The sequence below is a fragment of the Aulonocara sp. 'chitande type north' Nkhata Bay genome, linkage group LG2, assembly GCF_057382095.1.
Source record: "Aulonocara sp. 'chitande type north' Nkhata Bay isolate Kocher_YH1m ecotype deep benthic linkage group LG2, A_spYH_male_GT1.1, whole genome shotgun sequence".
Classification (NCBI taxonomy): domain Eukaryota; kingdom Metazoa; phylum Chordata; class Actinopteri; order Cichliformes; family Cichlidae; genus Aulonocara; species Aulonocara sp. 'chitande type north' Nkhata Bay.
Genome location: NC_141345.1, coordinates 3,659,445 through 3,676,806, shown reverse-complemented (window position 1 = coordinate 3,676,806; position 17,362 = coordinate 3,659,445). Strand labels below are relative to the sequence as shown.

Genomic DNA, 17,362 nt, shown 5'->3' with positions numbered 1-17,362 from the left:
GTAAAAAAAAAAAAAGAAGCAAAAGAAAAAGAGACAAAGAAAAAGTGAGTGTGACAGTTCAGAGGCATGATAGAGCAGGAATAAAAATGCAAGCTCATTCTGCGTTTCAAAGAAAACCTCCAGTTCAACTCGACTTACTTTCTCTGCTGCCTGCAAGGTGACTTACAACCAAAATAAAACTATTCTTTCTTGAGAATGAGCCACGCTGAACCAAAAGCATCCCAGAAGACAATGTGCTAGATTCTGCTTCTTGTAAAACTACATTGAGGCCAGGCTATTTTTGAAACACAAACCTCAGGCTACAGACCCGTTTTCTGTGCTTAATTTTGATTCTAATTTAGTGAGTATGCTATTTGTCAAGCACGTGATGCATGTGCGTCGCCTTCGTGATGGATACAAGCCATGACTTGAGTAACTGGTGCAAATTACCAGTGCACCTATGGAAGTCAAAGCCATTTCTCTAGATCTGACACTACATCAGTTGGTTGTCCTTGAACCTCATTTGAACATGGCAGATGGAAGTTTGAGCATGTGAACAATAATACCTGTTCATATTAAGCCTGCTCCTTTGTCCCACAGTAACATAGATAAACCCAAATATGAAAATGAGCACAACATTGTTATTGTGCCTTACTTACTTTATTCTACATACTATAAATACGCAGCACATCTACTGTACTGTTGCACACATGACCTAATGGTAGGGGGTGTTAAATAGATGTTCAACTAACCAAAGCAAGATATATCCTGCACTGCCCTGCACTTTATTTGTAAGTATTTCTCCTTACTGTTAGATTTATTCCTGTCAGAGGGGCAGGAATATCTATTGCAGTTTGCTGGAGGTCCAGTGCGGCAGCACTGGTGTCTATAGATCACGGACTATCACGAACCTGGCTGACATTTCACTCTGTCTGTGAGTGGCTGTCCTGATGGAGAGTGAGGTACCAAGCCTCGCTGTATCATCCATCATGCGTCCTTCATTCCCAAATATGCGTTCTTCATCAAGGCCGGGGAGAGGATGAAAGCTGTAAAACATAGTGCCTACCCCCTCCTTTGCAGTCGTCCTCTTAGCCCCATCGTCACTCTTTTTTATTACCTCTAATGAGCCAACAGTTAGCTGGCTCATTAATAATTGCTGGCTGTAATTAGACATTTGTTGTAGTTCTCAAGAGTCTTTTCTCCCTGTCTTTTACACCCGTTCCCATTTTCTACATCAGCAGTGACCTCAGAAAGGTATATTTAGTAAAAATGATATAAAGGATTAAATATGTAGTAAATGGTTTACAGCTTAACTCTATCGAGCTTTGGAATAATTATAATAATGGCGAAAGAGTCTATGTTTAGTTTTCTTGTGAAGAATACAAAGCAAACATGGGACAGGGAGAAAACTGCTAAAAGATGGAGCGAATATTTGAATATTCTCTTGACTGACTCCTTTCTGGCATTGTTTTGTGTTGCTATTTGAATCAGTCTGAGCTACTTATTTATATGAAAAGTTACCGGTATATATAAATATATTTTTTGCTGAGTTGAACTACTGGAGAAAGGTTATCTGAGAGCATCAAAGAGGAGCAAACATGCCGCTGAGTTGTGCAGGACACAATTTATGTGATAACTGATTGTTCCAGGTGTGGAAAATTGAATATATGCTCTGCGTATCTATCTATTAAATATGTGAGGAGACACATACTGTGCCAAGCAAGGGACGTTCTGTACTAACTTTAGAGTTTATGGTCATTGTTTAGGACTCTGGTCTTGCTAAAAGGTTGTTTATTTAGTCTAATAAGCTGGCTTTTTCCACTGTGATTGGAGTCTTGGTGTAACTATTATCAAGTCATAATTCCTCTGTTACAATTATATATATATATATATATATATATATATATATATAAAACACCCAGCACGCCCCTGCGGGCAGTTTATCCTTCAAGCTCCTGTCCTCTACCAGAGGCCTGGGAGCTTGAGGGTCCTGCGCAGTATCTTAGCTGTTCCCAGGACTGCGCTCTTCTGGACAGAGATCTCCGATGTTGTTCCCGGGATCTGCTGGAGCCACTCGCCTAGCTTGGGAGTCACCGCACTATGTATATATATATATATATATATATATATATATATATATATATATATATATATATATATATATATATATATGAAAGCTCCTGACCATGCATGGAGGGTTTCACCCCAAGTCCAGCACCCTGAGGCTGTACGCTAAGCGGAAGGAAGGGGGCCGGGGACTGGTGAGTGCCAGCACCACAGTCCAGGATGAGACAAGGAACATCCAAGAATACATTGGGAAGATGGCCCCAACTGACCGAGTGCTCAGTGAATACCTCAGGCAGCAGAAACCCAAGAAAGAGGAGGGAAACGAGGAACCATCATGGAAGGACAGGCCCCTGCACGGTATGTACCACCGGCAGATAGAGGAGGTGGCTGATATCCAGAAATCCTACCAGTGGCTGGACAAAGCTGGACTGAAAGACAGCACAGAGGCACTAATCATGGCAGCACAAGAACAAGCTCTGAGTACAAGATCCATAGAGGCTGGGGTCTATCACACCAGGCAAGACCCCAGGTGCTGGCTGTGTAAAGATGCCCCAGAGACAATCCAGCACATAACAGCAGGATGCAAGATGCTAGCAGGCAAGGCATACATGGAACGCCATAACCAAGTGGCCGGCATAGTGTACAGGAACATCTGTGCCGAGTATAACCTGGAAGTCCCGAGGTCAAAATGGGAGATGCCCCCAAGGGTGGTGGAGAATGACCGAGCTAAGATCCTGTGGGACTTCCAGATACAGACGGACAAAATGGTGGTGGCTAACCAACCGGACATAGTGGTGGTAGACAAACAGAAGAAGACGGCCGTAGTGATCGATGTAGCGGTTCCGAATGACAGCAATATCAGGAAGAAGGAACACGAGAAGCTGGAGAAATACCAAGGGCTCAGAGAAGAGCTCGAGAGGATGTGGAGGGTGAAGGTAACGGTGGTCCCCGTGGTAATCGGAGCATTAGGTGCGGTGACTCCCAAGCTAGGCGAGTGGCTCCAGCAGATCCCGGGAAAAACATCGGAGATCTCTGTCCAGAAGAGCGCAGTCCTGGGAACAGCTAAGATACTGCGCAGGACCCTCAAGCTCCCAGGCCTCTGGTAGAGGACCCGAGCTTGAAGGATAAACCGCCCGCAGGGGCATGCTGGGTGTTTTTTTTTATATATATAATTTTAATAATAACAATTATAATTATTAACATTAACAACAACAATCTTAATCATAGTCATAATGTTGCCTAAGTTGGATTTTTGAACTATAATCACACACTGATTGCCATTTGCTGATAGACATATTGCTCCTATACAGAGTCCACTGTTTCCATTAAACCCCACCATAATCAACAGTTCAGGAAAGTCAAACAATTTATGAGTACATTAATAACAATACAGCACACTCTGAAAACATTTTAGTGACTAAAAGTGAAGATGCTTTAGGACATTTAAAAAAAAATCTAGCTTATATTTAACTTTTCTTTTCCAAGTGACTTCAAACAAAGTATAAAAATATGAGTTAAAAGAATGAGTGAGTGAGAATAAACTCAAATTAATATTTTATGGACCCACCCATGATCTTTAAAGTAGTAAAGTCCATGTACACCTGCATAGTTTTTACTTGGAAGGTTGGTTGTTCTTCAGCATCATAAAGAACTTGCAACAGCTTTCTTTGGCTGTAAGGGCATTGGGTGCCTCGTGTTGATTCTTGTAATCACAGATGTCTATGACGTTCAGGGCTCTGACTCCTTTTCCTTTTTTAGTCTAGCTATATGTTTGGGATTGTTGATTTGTTGCTGGTGTGCAGCACATAGACTAGATGAAGAACATTTCATCTCTACAACACAGTGTTCAGTAACTTATAGGTTATCTTGAAGACTAGTTAAAAACATTAAGTAAGGCCATGTGCTGCTTATATACTTTTTCATGCTGTTTGTTTTTTAATCTTAGAGTTTTATTAAACAGTCAAAACAAGAGTACAAGATGTTTTTTCAAGATATGTGTGAGGTGTGTATGTACCTTGACATACTAGGTGTTAAAGTACAGTGCATCCACATCAATGTGTGCTGAGGGTCTGTGTACGTGTTTGTACATCTGAGTTTGTATTTATCAATTCATGGATTAGCCCTCTGGATGAGGCTGACTGAAGTTTACATGCAATACAAAAAGATTTAATATCAGATCATCAGTTGAATGTGAGGGAAAATGAGTCATGAGTTATATGTAAAACCTTGGAATTATTCATAATGTCATTTTTCTGCAAATGGAAGATAATTATGTTGGTCACACATGTCATAGATGAACAGGGTATTACTCCTATTTGTGGTTCAGTGGAGGCAGATGATTAATGGCCTTCTCTTTTGTCATTTTCATTTAATAATAAGTGTGTCAGAGAGAGGCATGACACTGAAATCCATTAGGATAAAAAGATACAATTTATTTGGACTGGTTTGCTTGTAGCTAATCCATCAACAGAGAGAAAATAGGTCAATGATTAAAGCCCATGCATTGTGCCTGAAAGAGGACGGATGCATTAGGCCCAGTCCAGACCGAATCAGAAACACAAGGATCTTCACAAGACCCCAGAAATCCTATAGAGACATGCAGAGTCAAGTTATAAAAACTCTCCTTAATGTCACTTGTCCCAAGCATGATTTCATGAAAGCAAATGTGGCCACCCAGTGTGATCTGGGGGGTTGTGCATGGCCTTGCATTTGCTTGCCTACTCAAAATAAATGGGGTGGATATGTTGTCAGAAAGGGGCCTTAAGATTCTGGGATGCTTGCTTCATATATACTGTAGCAGACTGCACGTTTGCCTGCTTTGGCTTGTCCACAACTTAATATTATTCTCCCAACCCCAATCACCTCATTTAAGTGCTGGTCCAGTGCCTGCTAAAAACCTGCCATAACACTGAGTTTGAACATTGAACTGTTCTTGGTCCCCTTATCTTTTCTTTGTGTTATTTTAACACTTTTCCTTTTCAGAGACTAAGGATATATATAACACAACCCCCACTGTTGTTTATTTGTCTGTCTGTTATTTGAGTTATTTTTGTGATCTTAGTGTTCTTTATCTGAGCCTGTCTATTTCTTTCTTATTCTCTTTTATCCTCCTGTACTCTCTCTCCCTGCTCTGCCTGTCAGTATGCATTTTAGTACCGTTATTTAATGCTGTTGCTGTTGCTAATGCCTTTTTATTTGCTTGTGTTTTTGCTGTTGTTGTTGTTTTCTTTTGTTTTTATGTGGTTTCTAACCCCAGTTCATTCTGTTATGGCACACCGCAGTCCAGGATGACGCTGCCCCAGGTACCCAGGAGTACATTATGTTACGGCAGGATTCCATCCACTCTGCGGATATAAGGAGTAAAGGGTCCCCCTTTCGTGCTAAGTGTCACGAAATCTTCTGCTGCCCACTGAAGCAAGTCGCCCACAAAGAGAACGCAGAACCCGAAGGTTTGTTTGCACCCCTCCTTGTTTTGATTTGCTGATGCTCCTCGCTTCTTTCGGCCACTCTCATCTCACCCCCTCTTCATATTCTGTCCCTCCAAACGAAGTTTTTTTTCAAAATTTCTGTTCCATTTTTAGAGAGCATCTGGTGCGCTTCTGCATGTGTGTGTTTGTGCACGAAGGCGTGCGTGCAAGTGTGCGTGTTGGGCATATTAGACGACCCAGTGCTGAGGGGATATTCGCTAGCAGAGAACTTGTAGGACGGCGTCTCTCCCTGGGCCTCGTCCAGTTTAGTGCGTGTTTGTGTGAGCGTATGTGTGTCTGCCTGCATACCCGTTATGTTGGACTGAGGAGCATAGCATCTGTAGCTCCTGTCCACCCCTCCCTACCCCAAACCATTAACTCGGTCATTGCCACCCTGAGGCGCATGCACAGACCAAAACAAAGTGCAAAAAGAAAAGGGGTTATAGATGGAGGCAGCTGCTGCCCTAATGAGTTCAATGACTAGGCGATTTCAGTATGTGCTTCCACTTAAACTGGCCCAATAAAGCAAAACAAAACAACACAAGGCTGTGAAGATTATGTTTCATATCCATGACTAAAGAGTGATCTACTCATCCACAGACTGTCAAGTCAGCAAACCCCTCCTCCCTCTCCTTCCTTCCCGTGTTTCCTATGCTTCTGCCTGTGGTTCAGTGGTCTTGGTTTTTGCAGCCTACCATTGCTTCCTTCCTTCTCTCCCTGCCTAACATTATTTTGTTTTACATTTCCTCCATGTTTCATTTTCCTGCTTCAATACTTGCTGTATGCAGCTATGGGGAGAAAATATACCTGCATATAGTACAAGTACGCAGAATTTGTTAAGAGAAGTCCATGTATAAGAAAAATAAAAAACAAAATAAAAACTTTCTGCTCCTAGCATGTCACTGCACCTTGCTCTTTCTGGCATTCAGGTTCTTTGGCTACCTCATTTATCATTCAACCTTCTGTATGGTATTACGATTGTAGAAATTGCTTTCCTTTACAGACATCGTGATTGGTAAGAGATGAACTCTCTCACACATGTTGTCTACAGTGTGCTGGTCTATATTCTGCTGTATTTAAATGTCATGTTTGGCACAGAGTTTCTGGACCTGTCATATTAGTTGACCTGTTGATAACGTTCTCTTTACTCACTGAAGGACTTGCACACACGTTCTTATCCTTGTGAGGAAAGAAAGTGAGGGTGAGAGAGATAAAGTAGTGGTATACTAACAGAGGTCTGGCTGGAGAATTACAGATGTATTATTCAGTTTGTCTGCAGCTCCAGTTGGACGTGACTGAATTTACAAAGGAAGGAGGGGAGACTACAGCTCTTACGTAAGCTGTTCATGAGGATGTCATTTATGCTGATGCATGATGTGAATGGAAACTGTGTTATTAAACTGATCTATGGAACAGGCCGTGTAGACAGATACACAGATTATAAAGAATATGTAATTGTCTCCTGAAAATCTTTGCAAAAGCACAAACTCCCACATTAAGAAACAAAACAAAGATGTTTTATATTTTTTGGTAGAATGGCAACAAATTAGCTTTTACATTCGTTGAAAAGACGGCATTTAATGTAAGTTTATGCGTTCTGAGAAATCTGGGCAAGAAAGTCAGTCCCGTCACACTGTTACCATGGCAACAGCATTTCAACTGCTTTGTGTTGCTTATTAATGATTTTCATGGACTCTAGCTTCTAGAATACTTAGCTCTGTGTCTAACAGACTTTGTAAGTCACAGTGGACAGCAGTCCAGGCTGTTGCAGTTTGTTACATTTTTCCCTCTATGGTTAAACTACATCAGTGACAGTAAATAAAAACTATCACAATAAGTAGTAAAAACAAGACTTCTTTTGTGCCAGCAGGAGTAGATTGTTGAACTGTGAACAGTGACACTTGCTTTGAAGAAGTATGAACAGCAAGATCCATTAATTACCTAGGCTTTAAGAAAGTCAATCCAATTCCTCTGATGCATATCCCAGAACTACACTGAAGTGGCTGAAGTGGGACCAGTATATTAGCTTTACACGTCCAGAGACATGTGTGACATTCTCAGGCCTGTGTGGGTCGCCTGCTGTCAAAGAGTTTGTTCTCTGTATTATCCAAACTCTCCTTGACTCAGTCTGTGTAACCATCTTTTTCTCTTTATACTCAAATCATTGTTTTCTGCTTCTGTTTTTCTCTTTAGCTCTGTTCTGTGTCTCCACAGTAGAAACAAAAGATGGTGCCTGAGGAGCAGATCTGTGTAAATATCCATCCATAATTCAAAGTACTGCAAGACTTTGTCTTTATAGTTTGAGGCTATATGATATATACACAGACAGACAACTTTCTAAGGCAATCTGGGAAGTAAAGTGCTTAAATCATATATATATAGTATTTGCGTGTGACATACTTAATAAGCTGTAGAAGTATTTCCAGCTGAATTATGCTTTCCTGTCCATTTCAGACACAAGATGTTCTTTCACATTGGCTGACTTTAAATTGCAGGAGTTTTAAAATGCTAACTGACGTAGAAATGTGACTGTGTTGCAGAAAGAAATGTCACATGCTGTCACTTTTGAGATACCCATTTCACAAACTTGTCTTTATCATATGTATCCCTGTCTCTTGTTCTCTTTTTCTGTCTCTCACACACATAGACATTTTAGGTGTCACACATATTCGCATTCAAATGCACACGAGGAACTTGAATAAGTTATGGTATAGATGAATAATGTTTTTAAATTGTGGTTATTGGGAGAGTCCTTCTAAATCAATTTTTAGACGAAGTGATGAGGGACAATATCCACAGTCCTTGTTCTCTCAAAAAGCTTAGTCATTGTCAACTTATAGACTTATACCTATACACAACTTTTAGCCAAAGAATTACGTAAGAAAACCTAATTTTTCTAGGATTTTCTCTTTGTGTTTGTGCAAATTGTTTCTTTTTTAATTATAATGGGCACAGAGTCACCCACAAAGAACCTTACACAGAAAGCAAGGCTGCCACTGGTGCCATTCTGTAAAAGCTGTAGCCATGCTGGATACAAAGAGTAACTGCCTGTTTGTAGTCGCAGATTTCCATCCCGTTAGGCCTTTTATTTTCATTCTTTTCACAACAGCTTGATATCTTGAACCAATCACAGCTGTCGCTGAACTTGTAATGCTGACACATTGGGGACCAGGACCTGTGCAACATTTATGCTACTACCTAATGTGTTTCTACTGTACTGACAAATATTTAATCTGCTGCCAAGGAAATGAAAACAGAAATGCCAGAGGAGTAAGTAGTAGCACCATTTATTTCCCACTTATGCATGATGGTGAATCACCACAAAGTTGCAATTACATTTCAGGGGGTTACTTTTGCTGCTGATAATAGCACAGTCTGTTGGGGGATCCCACTGCGGCCTGCACATTACTGCAATATCAACAAGACCAAACATGCAACCATTAGATGCACTCATTCCACAGTAGCAGCTTGTCTAATTTTCTCTCTGTCCTTTGCAGTCTGTCTTTCCGCATAAAGGCAATAATTCCAAGTTGATGCATAAATAGACTATGCATGAATAAATCATGTGTATGATAATGCGATTTGGTACCTGGAGAGCGCAGGGTAGCAGAAAAGCGTCAGTGTCATATCAGCACTGCATGCTCTTCTGCATTTACCTAACCTCTCTGATCATATGTAAGGGGAGAAATTTGTATTTTGAATTTTATGAAAGTCCTACTGTGTACTTTTAGTCTTATGTTTCTCTTATGTGCTTTTAGCCTTATCCAGATGTAAGTACAACTGCTATACAAACTTCAATTTTTTAGTCATTTTGATCAGACAATAAAAAGAGTGCAAATTAAAGCCACTCAAGAGTTGTTATGCAGAGGCCTCCTACTGGTAGGACATGCCTGAAACGCATTTAGTAAGATGCTCCAATCACCTTAATTTGCTCGTTTTGATGTGGAGGAGCAGTGGCTCTACTCTAAACCTCACCCGAATGACCAAGCTCCTTGCCCTCTCTGTAATGGGCCCAAATAGGGTCTGCTTGTGTCATGAACTAAATATGACATCATCACAGCCCCGTCATAAATTATAATGGTATCGAGGGTACACCAGAGTTGTTACAGTTTTCTCCTAAATGATAGGCAATAAAACCAAACCTCTACATCAGCAGTGGTATACCAATAAAAGAGGTGAAACGAAGGAAACGAACACATCATGAACACATCTCTTCTTCATCTTATCTTTTCTACTTGCAGTAGGATTTCCCTCTGTATAATCTGAACATTTATGAGATTCTGCATTGACATTATTAGAATTTTATTTTTAAAAACTTACATGATTGTGGTCACCAAGCTAGCTGTGTCATGTGTACAACGTTACAAAAATCGAGAAGTTCATGACCAGCCGAAATACGCCTAAGCAGAGCTTGCACCAGCATATGTGATGTTACTTTTGGCATATGCCACCATAACGGTGGGTATAATGGGCCCGCAGTCAAGCCACCCACTTCATGCCTTGTGTTGCATACAAACAGTGATATCATCACAGTTGTGTACCAGAGGGATTAATAATGTTTCTCTGATTCTGATTCAGAATGATAGGTATTGCCACTTACAGAGGTGGCAAAAGTACAGACTTTCTTTTCTTAACTACAAGTACAGATATTATTGTTAAAATATACTCCAATAATAGAGGAAACTTCTTTACTCAAGTTAAAGTAAAAAAGTACCAGCTCTGAAATGTACTCAAAGTAAGAAAGAAAAAAGTAGCCCCTAGTAACCGTTTTTGAACCTTGTGCTATATCCATCCATCCATCCATCCATCTTCTTCCACTTAACCGAGGCCGGGTCGCGGGGGCAGCAGCCTAAGCATAGAAGCCCAGACCTCCCTCTCCCCAGCCACCTCCTCCAGCTTATCCGGGGGAACACCAAGGCGTTCCCAGGCCAGCCGAAAGATATAATCTCTCCAGCGTGTCTTGGGTCTGCCCCGGGGCCTCCTCCCGGTGGGACATGCCCCGAACACTTCGCCCAGGACACATCCTTGTCAAATGCCCGAACCACCTCAGCTGGCTCCTTTCGATGTGGAGCAGCAGCAGCTCTACTCTGAGCCCCTCCTGGATGGCCGAACTTCTCACCCTATCTCTAAGGGAGAGGCCAGCCACCCTTCGGAGGAAGCTCATTTCTGCCGCTTGTATCCGCGATCTCGTTCTTTCGGTCACTACCCACAGCTTGTGGCCATAGGTGAGGGTAGGGACGTAGATCGACCGGTAAATTGAGAGCTTCGCTTTTACACCCAGCTCCCTCTTCATCACGACGGACCGGTGCAGCGTCCGCATCACTGCAGCCGCAGCACCAATCCGTCTGTCGATCTCCGGCTCCCTTCTCCCATCACTCGCGAACAAGACCCCGAGATACTTGAACTCCTCCACTTGGGGCAGGAACTCATCCCCGACCCGGAGTGGGCACTCCACTCTTTTCCGGCTGGGAGACTTGAATGCTCACGTGGGTAACGACAGTGAGACCATGTGCTATATTAATGTAATAATAAAATATTATTAGTGTATGAGAATACAAATATTATTCTAATCTAAATTCGGATTCTAATCTGTTATGTAGGTCACATGCAGTAAAAGGTAATTTAAAAAAAACAAACTTTTTTCTTTTGCCTCCACACCTAAACAGTAAAATGAGAACAGCCAGGGTTTCAGCAGATTGGGGGAATGCTAGGATCTGTGTAGTGGCTCAGCATAGGGAAAAGAATTACAATTCACAGTCATTTCTAATGTGAGCCTCACTAGGTTTTCTTAGTGCACAGGATCAGCTGAACGGCTGCTCTTTGTGGATTTACACAACTGAATTTAACAAGATGTACGCAGATGTTTCAGTGCCATCGTGGCTGATTTCCATCCTCTACACTGACAGTATGGTCTTTATACTATCTTTATACTAGACCATAAACAGCTGGTATAAAGTTGAAATTCAGCGAATTAATCTAAGCACTCTCATCTTAAATGCAAATTCATCTCCACTACACTTGATATAACCTAAATGTGACTCTGAGAACCACAGCCACTGTGCACCAGTCACACACAGTGCTTTAAAGCAAGCAAACCTGTTTATTCTGCACAAATCTAACCAGAATTTTCATGCAACATTTAAAAAACATTTAGTATACTTAGTTTAATTTGCAGGATGTCTCACAAAATGAAAATATATAATATATTAGATAGAGATGGCACGATACCACTTTTTTATGTCCGATACCGATACCGATATCATAAATTTGGATATCTGCCGATACCGATATGAATCCGATATAGTGTTTTTTAATCAACAAAACTGTTTTTTAAAATATCTTGCTGCATTTTGCAAGTCTGCAAGTTCATACTCAAGTTTAAAACAACAACTACACTAAAGCTATTCTGTTATACCTGTATACAAAAAAAATATTTCATAGTTCAGCAATACTGATCAATCTAATAAACTTAGACCTACACCATCCTCCCTATTCTGGTATTTTAAAGAGTACTTAGCGTAAATATTAAGCAACCTAACTAATAGGGTTCCAACTCCCAGCAACAACAAAAATAAATAAATAAAAAATAGGGAACCACCCCTCACGCTCCACCTCATGATGCTTAATCAACGTAATCAACCTTAATTTGATGCAGTGTGAAAAAAAATGCACAGAAATCAATTATTTTTCAAGAAATATTAAATAGATTCAACATCTTTCTTCAACAAAATTGCAGACTGCACAGATGGTACCTTCCCAAAGGAAAATGTACTATAGCTTACTAGGGTATATATATTAGACTTAATAGTCACTATATACAGTAATTGACTTCTATTCATTTTACATCAAATTAAAACTTTGGGTGTCAGATAATTATTTATTAAAAGCTAGACATTTTAAATGAGAATAAGAAAGAAAAGTATGTCTTTGTGCCCCCTTTTCCCAGTTAATGCCCTATCGGCCCCCCTGGCTAAACTTTGCTAGATCCGCCCCTGCACAGTTACCAGCCGTCAGCTATGTAGAAAAAGATCCTGGTGTAGAAAGTAATATTAAATAAATTGTAACAACAGCTTATCAAGCTTAAACGTGCTGCTGTTGTTCAGCCGCTGGTTTGCTCTTTCTGGCGCAAAGTGGACCAAAAACAAACAAGAGAGACTCACGACAGAAAAGCTGATCAGCTGATCATTAGCAGTTTCACGATTGAAGTAGCAGCCGGAGAGCGAGAGGCAGTCGCTCGTTAAGCTTAACGTGGGAATGCTTTACAAACATTCAGAGATGGACTTACACACTTGCTTTACTTCTCTCGGGGATAACTTTGTCGGAGATGAAATGCCAGGTTGCTAGCGAAGCTCCAAATGCTATCCAGACCACCGACAGGTCCCGCATGCCACAGCTGCTGTATCACGTGATGCATACTGCTCCGACGTTCTGAGGCGAGTTAAGGCGTGTTGCAAGTTTTGTGAGGTGCTTTCGTGATATTTAATGGATCGGATTACAATTTTTATTTTTCTCCGATATCCGATCCAGTAATTTAGGTCAGTATCGGACCGATACCGATACGTAATATCGGATCGGTCCATCTCTAATATTAGACCACATCATACATAGATAGATACATCTGAGCAAAATGATGACATTACATGCAAGCTTTGAATTTGCAGTTTATCAAGTGTCCCTGAGTGATCCTTATCTTTAAATAAAACCTCTCTTCTTCCTCTCCTGTCCCGTCTGTCTCCCAGCGTCTTTCTCCATCTCTGAGTGAAGTTCTCTTTCTTTTCTCTCCCTAGAAAATACAGTAGCTGGACTTTTAGCTAGCAACACACTGTGTGACAAACTGCACAAACAGCTTATGTGTTTGCTGATGTTTGTTGAGCTGATAGAACTGTTGAATATAAAATTACCTGACACTTTAAAAAAATGTTGCTCACTTGATATTTCCTCTCCTTCTGTAGAGCTAGCTAGATGCTGAAGTACCGCAAACACAACTTACGGGCACCTCTACTCCTTCCTGCCCACTTTAACGTTATAAATGATACTGTTCAACCAAAAGTAACGGGCCTGTTCTGAAAATGTAAGGAGTAGAAAGTACAGATATTTGTTTTAAAATGTAGGAAGTAAAAGTAAAAAGTTGCCAGAAAAATATATACTCAAGTAAAGTACCGATACTTAAAAATTCTACTAAGTACAGTAGTACTTCCCATTCTGGCCACTTAGACAAAACCTCCACATCACCTGTGGTATACGAGGAGAAGTCAAAACCAAAGTGTGCTTTCAAGGTCAGTTTGAGGACTTCAGCATCACCTAAATATTATAATTAAACTTTCTAGTAAGAGAAAATTTGTGCCTTAGAATAAATTTCTACTTTTTCCAGGACAAATGCAATTACCTTTCTCTTTGCAATTATCTGATGAATATTTCTCACTTTGTAAGTCTGATAAAACTTTTATTCTACGTGGATAAAATAGTTACATTCGTCTTTCTATGAGTCCAGAGAGGTGTCATTGGGGTTTCAACCACATATGCTGGTATAGATTGACTAGTAAATTAACAGCCTATGTTTCACACTCAGCTCTATCTTCACCACAGCAGACTGGTACAGTGACGCCACACCAATCTACATGCGACCCTCAAACATGAACAAGACCCAGAGATACTTAAATTCCACCATTTGGGGCAGCAACTCACTCCTAACCCATAGCTGGTGCTCCACACTTTTTTTGGGCTGAGAACCATGGCCTTAGACTTAAATCTTACAGACATACAAACCTAGAAATAAAATGGTCACATTTATGTTTTTACTCTCCAAATGGGTTTCAAAGTCATATACCTAAAAATAGTACGTATGTTCATGGAAATGTTTCTCTGATTTTGGCAGAAATATTAATGTAGCATTAATTTCTGGCACCTTTGAAGCTTAAGCTGAAAGCATAAACAATCAGCAGGAGCGGGAGTTCATTGCAACATTAACAAGAAATTACTCAGGAGACCAATGCAGAAAAGTCAAGTTGCCAGGCTTATTACATTCCATCATTGTCTATTTAATTAACATTTCTCTCTCCCCTGCACGCCTCAGTTTCTCTCCTCATGGCAATATCCACACAGAGTGAAATAAGACAGCAAATAACCGGGGCCATTCTGTTTAGAGATACAGTAAATTGCTTTGACATGAGTGGATATACAGTTCAGTACACAGTTTAAATATACATCATGTCATATAGTTAATCAAAATTTGTGCTGTGCATGCAACGGGAGGAGATGCATGTCACCCACAACCTCCCTTACAAACAGAAACTCTATTAAATAAATTAGAAACGTCTAAGGCTAGATTTAAATCAAACAGAGTATGTGATAACTATAGGGCACACATCAAATGGAACACTGTACATTATATGTACAGTAGCATTTCAGCAAAGCTGCTCCCTGTTGATTGCAGAGAATTCTAACAGAGACTAGAAGAAAAAGTGGATAAGAGCAACATACTTTTGTGAGAAAAGGCTTTATTTTAGTCAGTATATGATTTTTTTTTTCATATTGTGTAAATTAAAGTGAGGTTTGGCAAATAAAAGATGCTAAATCGTAATTAATTGACAAATACTAGTTGTTTATTTCATGCAGTCCAAGGACAGCAGAAACGGTCTGTTTTAATTTCTCACGTCTGTTTATTGCCCGGCACACATTAGTCGGTCTAATGAAGTCAGTAGTTCCCATCACTGCCTGACTTCTTCACCCAGCTTGACACTAATATCCCAGCTTATGTCATTAATGGACTTTGTTTTATTCACTAAAGTTCATGTTTGACTACAATCTGAGTCTAAACCACACACTAGAGGAGTCACGTTAAAGTAACTGTGACACAAGCAGTGTGTACATCTTTCTCAGAGTAAACAAGCATTAAGCTATTTAATGGGGGCAATGAGGCACGCTGCTGAGTCAGCACCACATTAATGAGAAGCGAGCAAATTAGCTTCTGACAGCTGCCAGGATGGAGATTACAGATATACACAAATTAGTGTCACTTATTGGAGAGAAGGAGAAGATGTTCAGTGGATGTAATATATTAACAGTTCAAAAACATTCTGTTTTTAAGTAGTATAACAGGCTGCTTCTGTGATGCTGTTGTGACCTTATCTACAACTACAACTGAAAAACTGTGCCTCTATACGACACAAGTTCATTCTCTTCCTTCTTGTATTGGTAAACATTGCACTTTATACAGATCATCGCTTCTTCAGTTTACAGTGCCTTGCTATGCTAATAATATATATTTAAAAACTGGCAGTTGGTGATTTGTGAATTAAAAAATAAGTTGCTCTTGCCAAAACAAACAGTGCAGGGGTCGATTTTCTTAATGCGCCTTAAATTGTTTTCCTTTTCCTTTTTTTTATATTTTTTTAGATAATTATGAGAAAATAAGCTATAACAGTTTGAGAGCCTTGCATCTTTGAAAGCGTTGTTGTTATTGATAGCAGCTGAGATTAAATTTAAATCCCACATTGGAATCTGAAGCAAAATACTCAAATGGACAATACATATATTCTAAATGGAGCCTGGATGGAAATCGTGTTTTTTTGTTCTTTTTTTTGCTTTTATTTTACAATTTTTCTGCCACTACATAATAACCTCAAACAATACCAGTCAAAATCAATACACTGCACACTATACTGTATTTGGTCCTCTGCCAGCACTGCAGCATGGCACTGCTAGTTATTCAATAGCTTGTTCCCCTTGCCAAGTCATAGCACAGGGATTCACTGGTAGAGACTGCCCAACCGTCCTTATTGTGTCCATTTTTTCTTTGTGTTTACTCTTAGAGCTAAAACAAAAGTTAAATTACCTGTATCCTCCTAGATGTGAGACAAAAAACAAAAAATTAGTGTTTAAACCTTCTCCTTTTACCTACAGTTGTAGCTTTTTTCTTTTTTCCTTTTGCACCCACAGCAACAAGTTCACTAATTTTCTGTGGTGTTATTTAGCCCTCATTGACTCTGGCTTCAGCAAGTTTTTCTACATTCTATTATTGGTATGTAGAAATTATATACAGTAAATTATAAACGTTAGCTGTAGTTTTATATATAGTTAGTTACTGTTGTAACTGCAAAACAAAAACAAATTACACTCATAACATGAGTACATTAGTACTACAATCGCAACTTAAATCACATCTGCACCATGATCGCTTGAGAGGGATAAGGAGAGAAAGCGGATGTGTTGAGGGTGACCCCATGCTGTGGGATGTCATTATTTTCTTGGTAATAGAGCATATCCCCATGCCATCACGGGAAAGAATGCCAGGCTGCAGTATTCATGTGACAGTAACATGCATTAACCTGCCTCCAGATTTAATTGCTCATTAACTGAATGTGCCAGATTGTCCAGATTGTTCCAACCCCTTTTAACCTTTGATTTCAAGTGTCTGATAACCAAATGTGCTTTTTTTAAGCATGTTATTTAATATTATGTTTATATGCTTAAAAATATGCATATAAACATATATGTTTTAAAGGTCTAGTATTAGACAGGTTTTACTGCTGAGTTCAGACACTCAGCTGAATACTGAATAATAACTAAATAAACTGAGGTTGGATGCTTTTTCTTTCTGAAGGATCTGATCGGTATTTACAGAGTGAAATCATTTTAAAATATATTTATCAGAAATCATCAGTTGTGGCAAACTGATGACTGTCAAAAAAAGTGTGATTACCATTAAAGACACTAAAAGCTCCTAAGACCTTCTGATCTAATCTAATCTGCAGAAGCACTACACTACAAGTGCTGAAACATTGCAACAGCTGAGACTGAAAGAACAATAGACAAGTAGAGACGGTTGGAGGGTCATCTTGGGAGCTGGC

The 17,362-nt window shown here is 39.9% G+C and overlaps 1 protein-coding gene across 2 annotated transcripts in view; it reads left to right on the top strand.

Moving 5' to 3' along the window:
- fgf13a (fibroblast growth factor 13a) overlaps positions 1-17,362 on the top strand; it is a 100,227-nt gene that overhangs the window by 43,124 nt on the left and 39,741 nt on the right. Inside the window, exon 3 of one of the 2 annotated variants that reach the window (XM_086302432.1) lies at positions 5,328-5,495. The exons of the other annotated variant lie outside the window; for it this stretch is intronic. Coding sequence (XP_086158558.1) covers positions 5,328-5,495 — 168 coding nt within the window. The remainder of the gene's footprint in view (positions 1-5,327; positions 5,496-17,362) is intronic. 2 annotated transcript variants of the gene reach the window in all.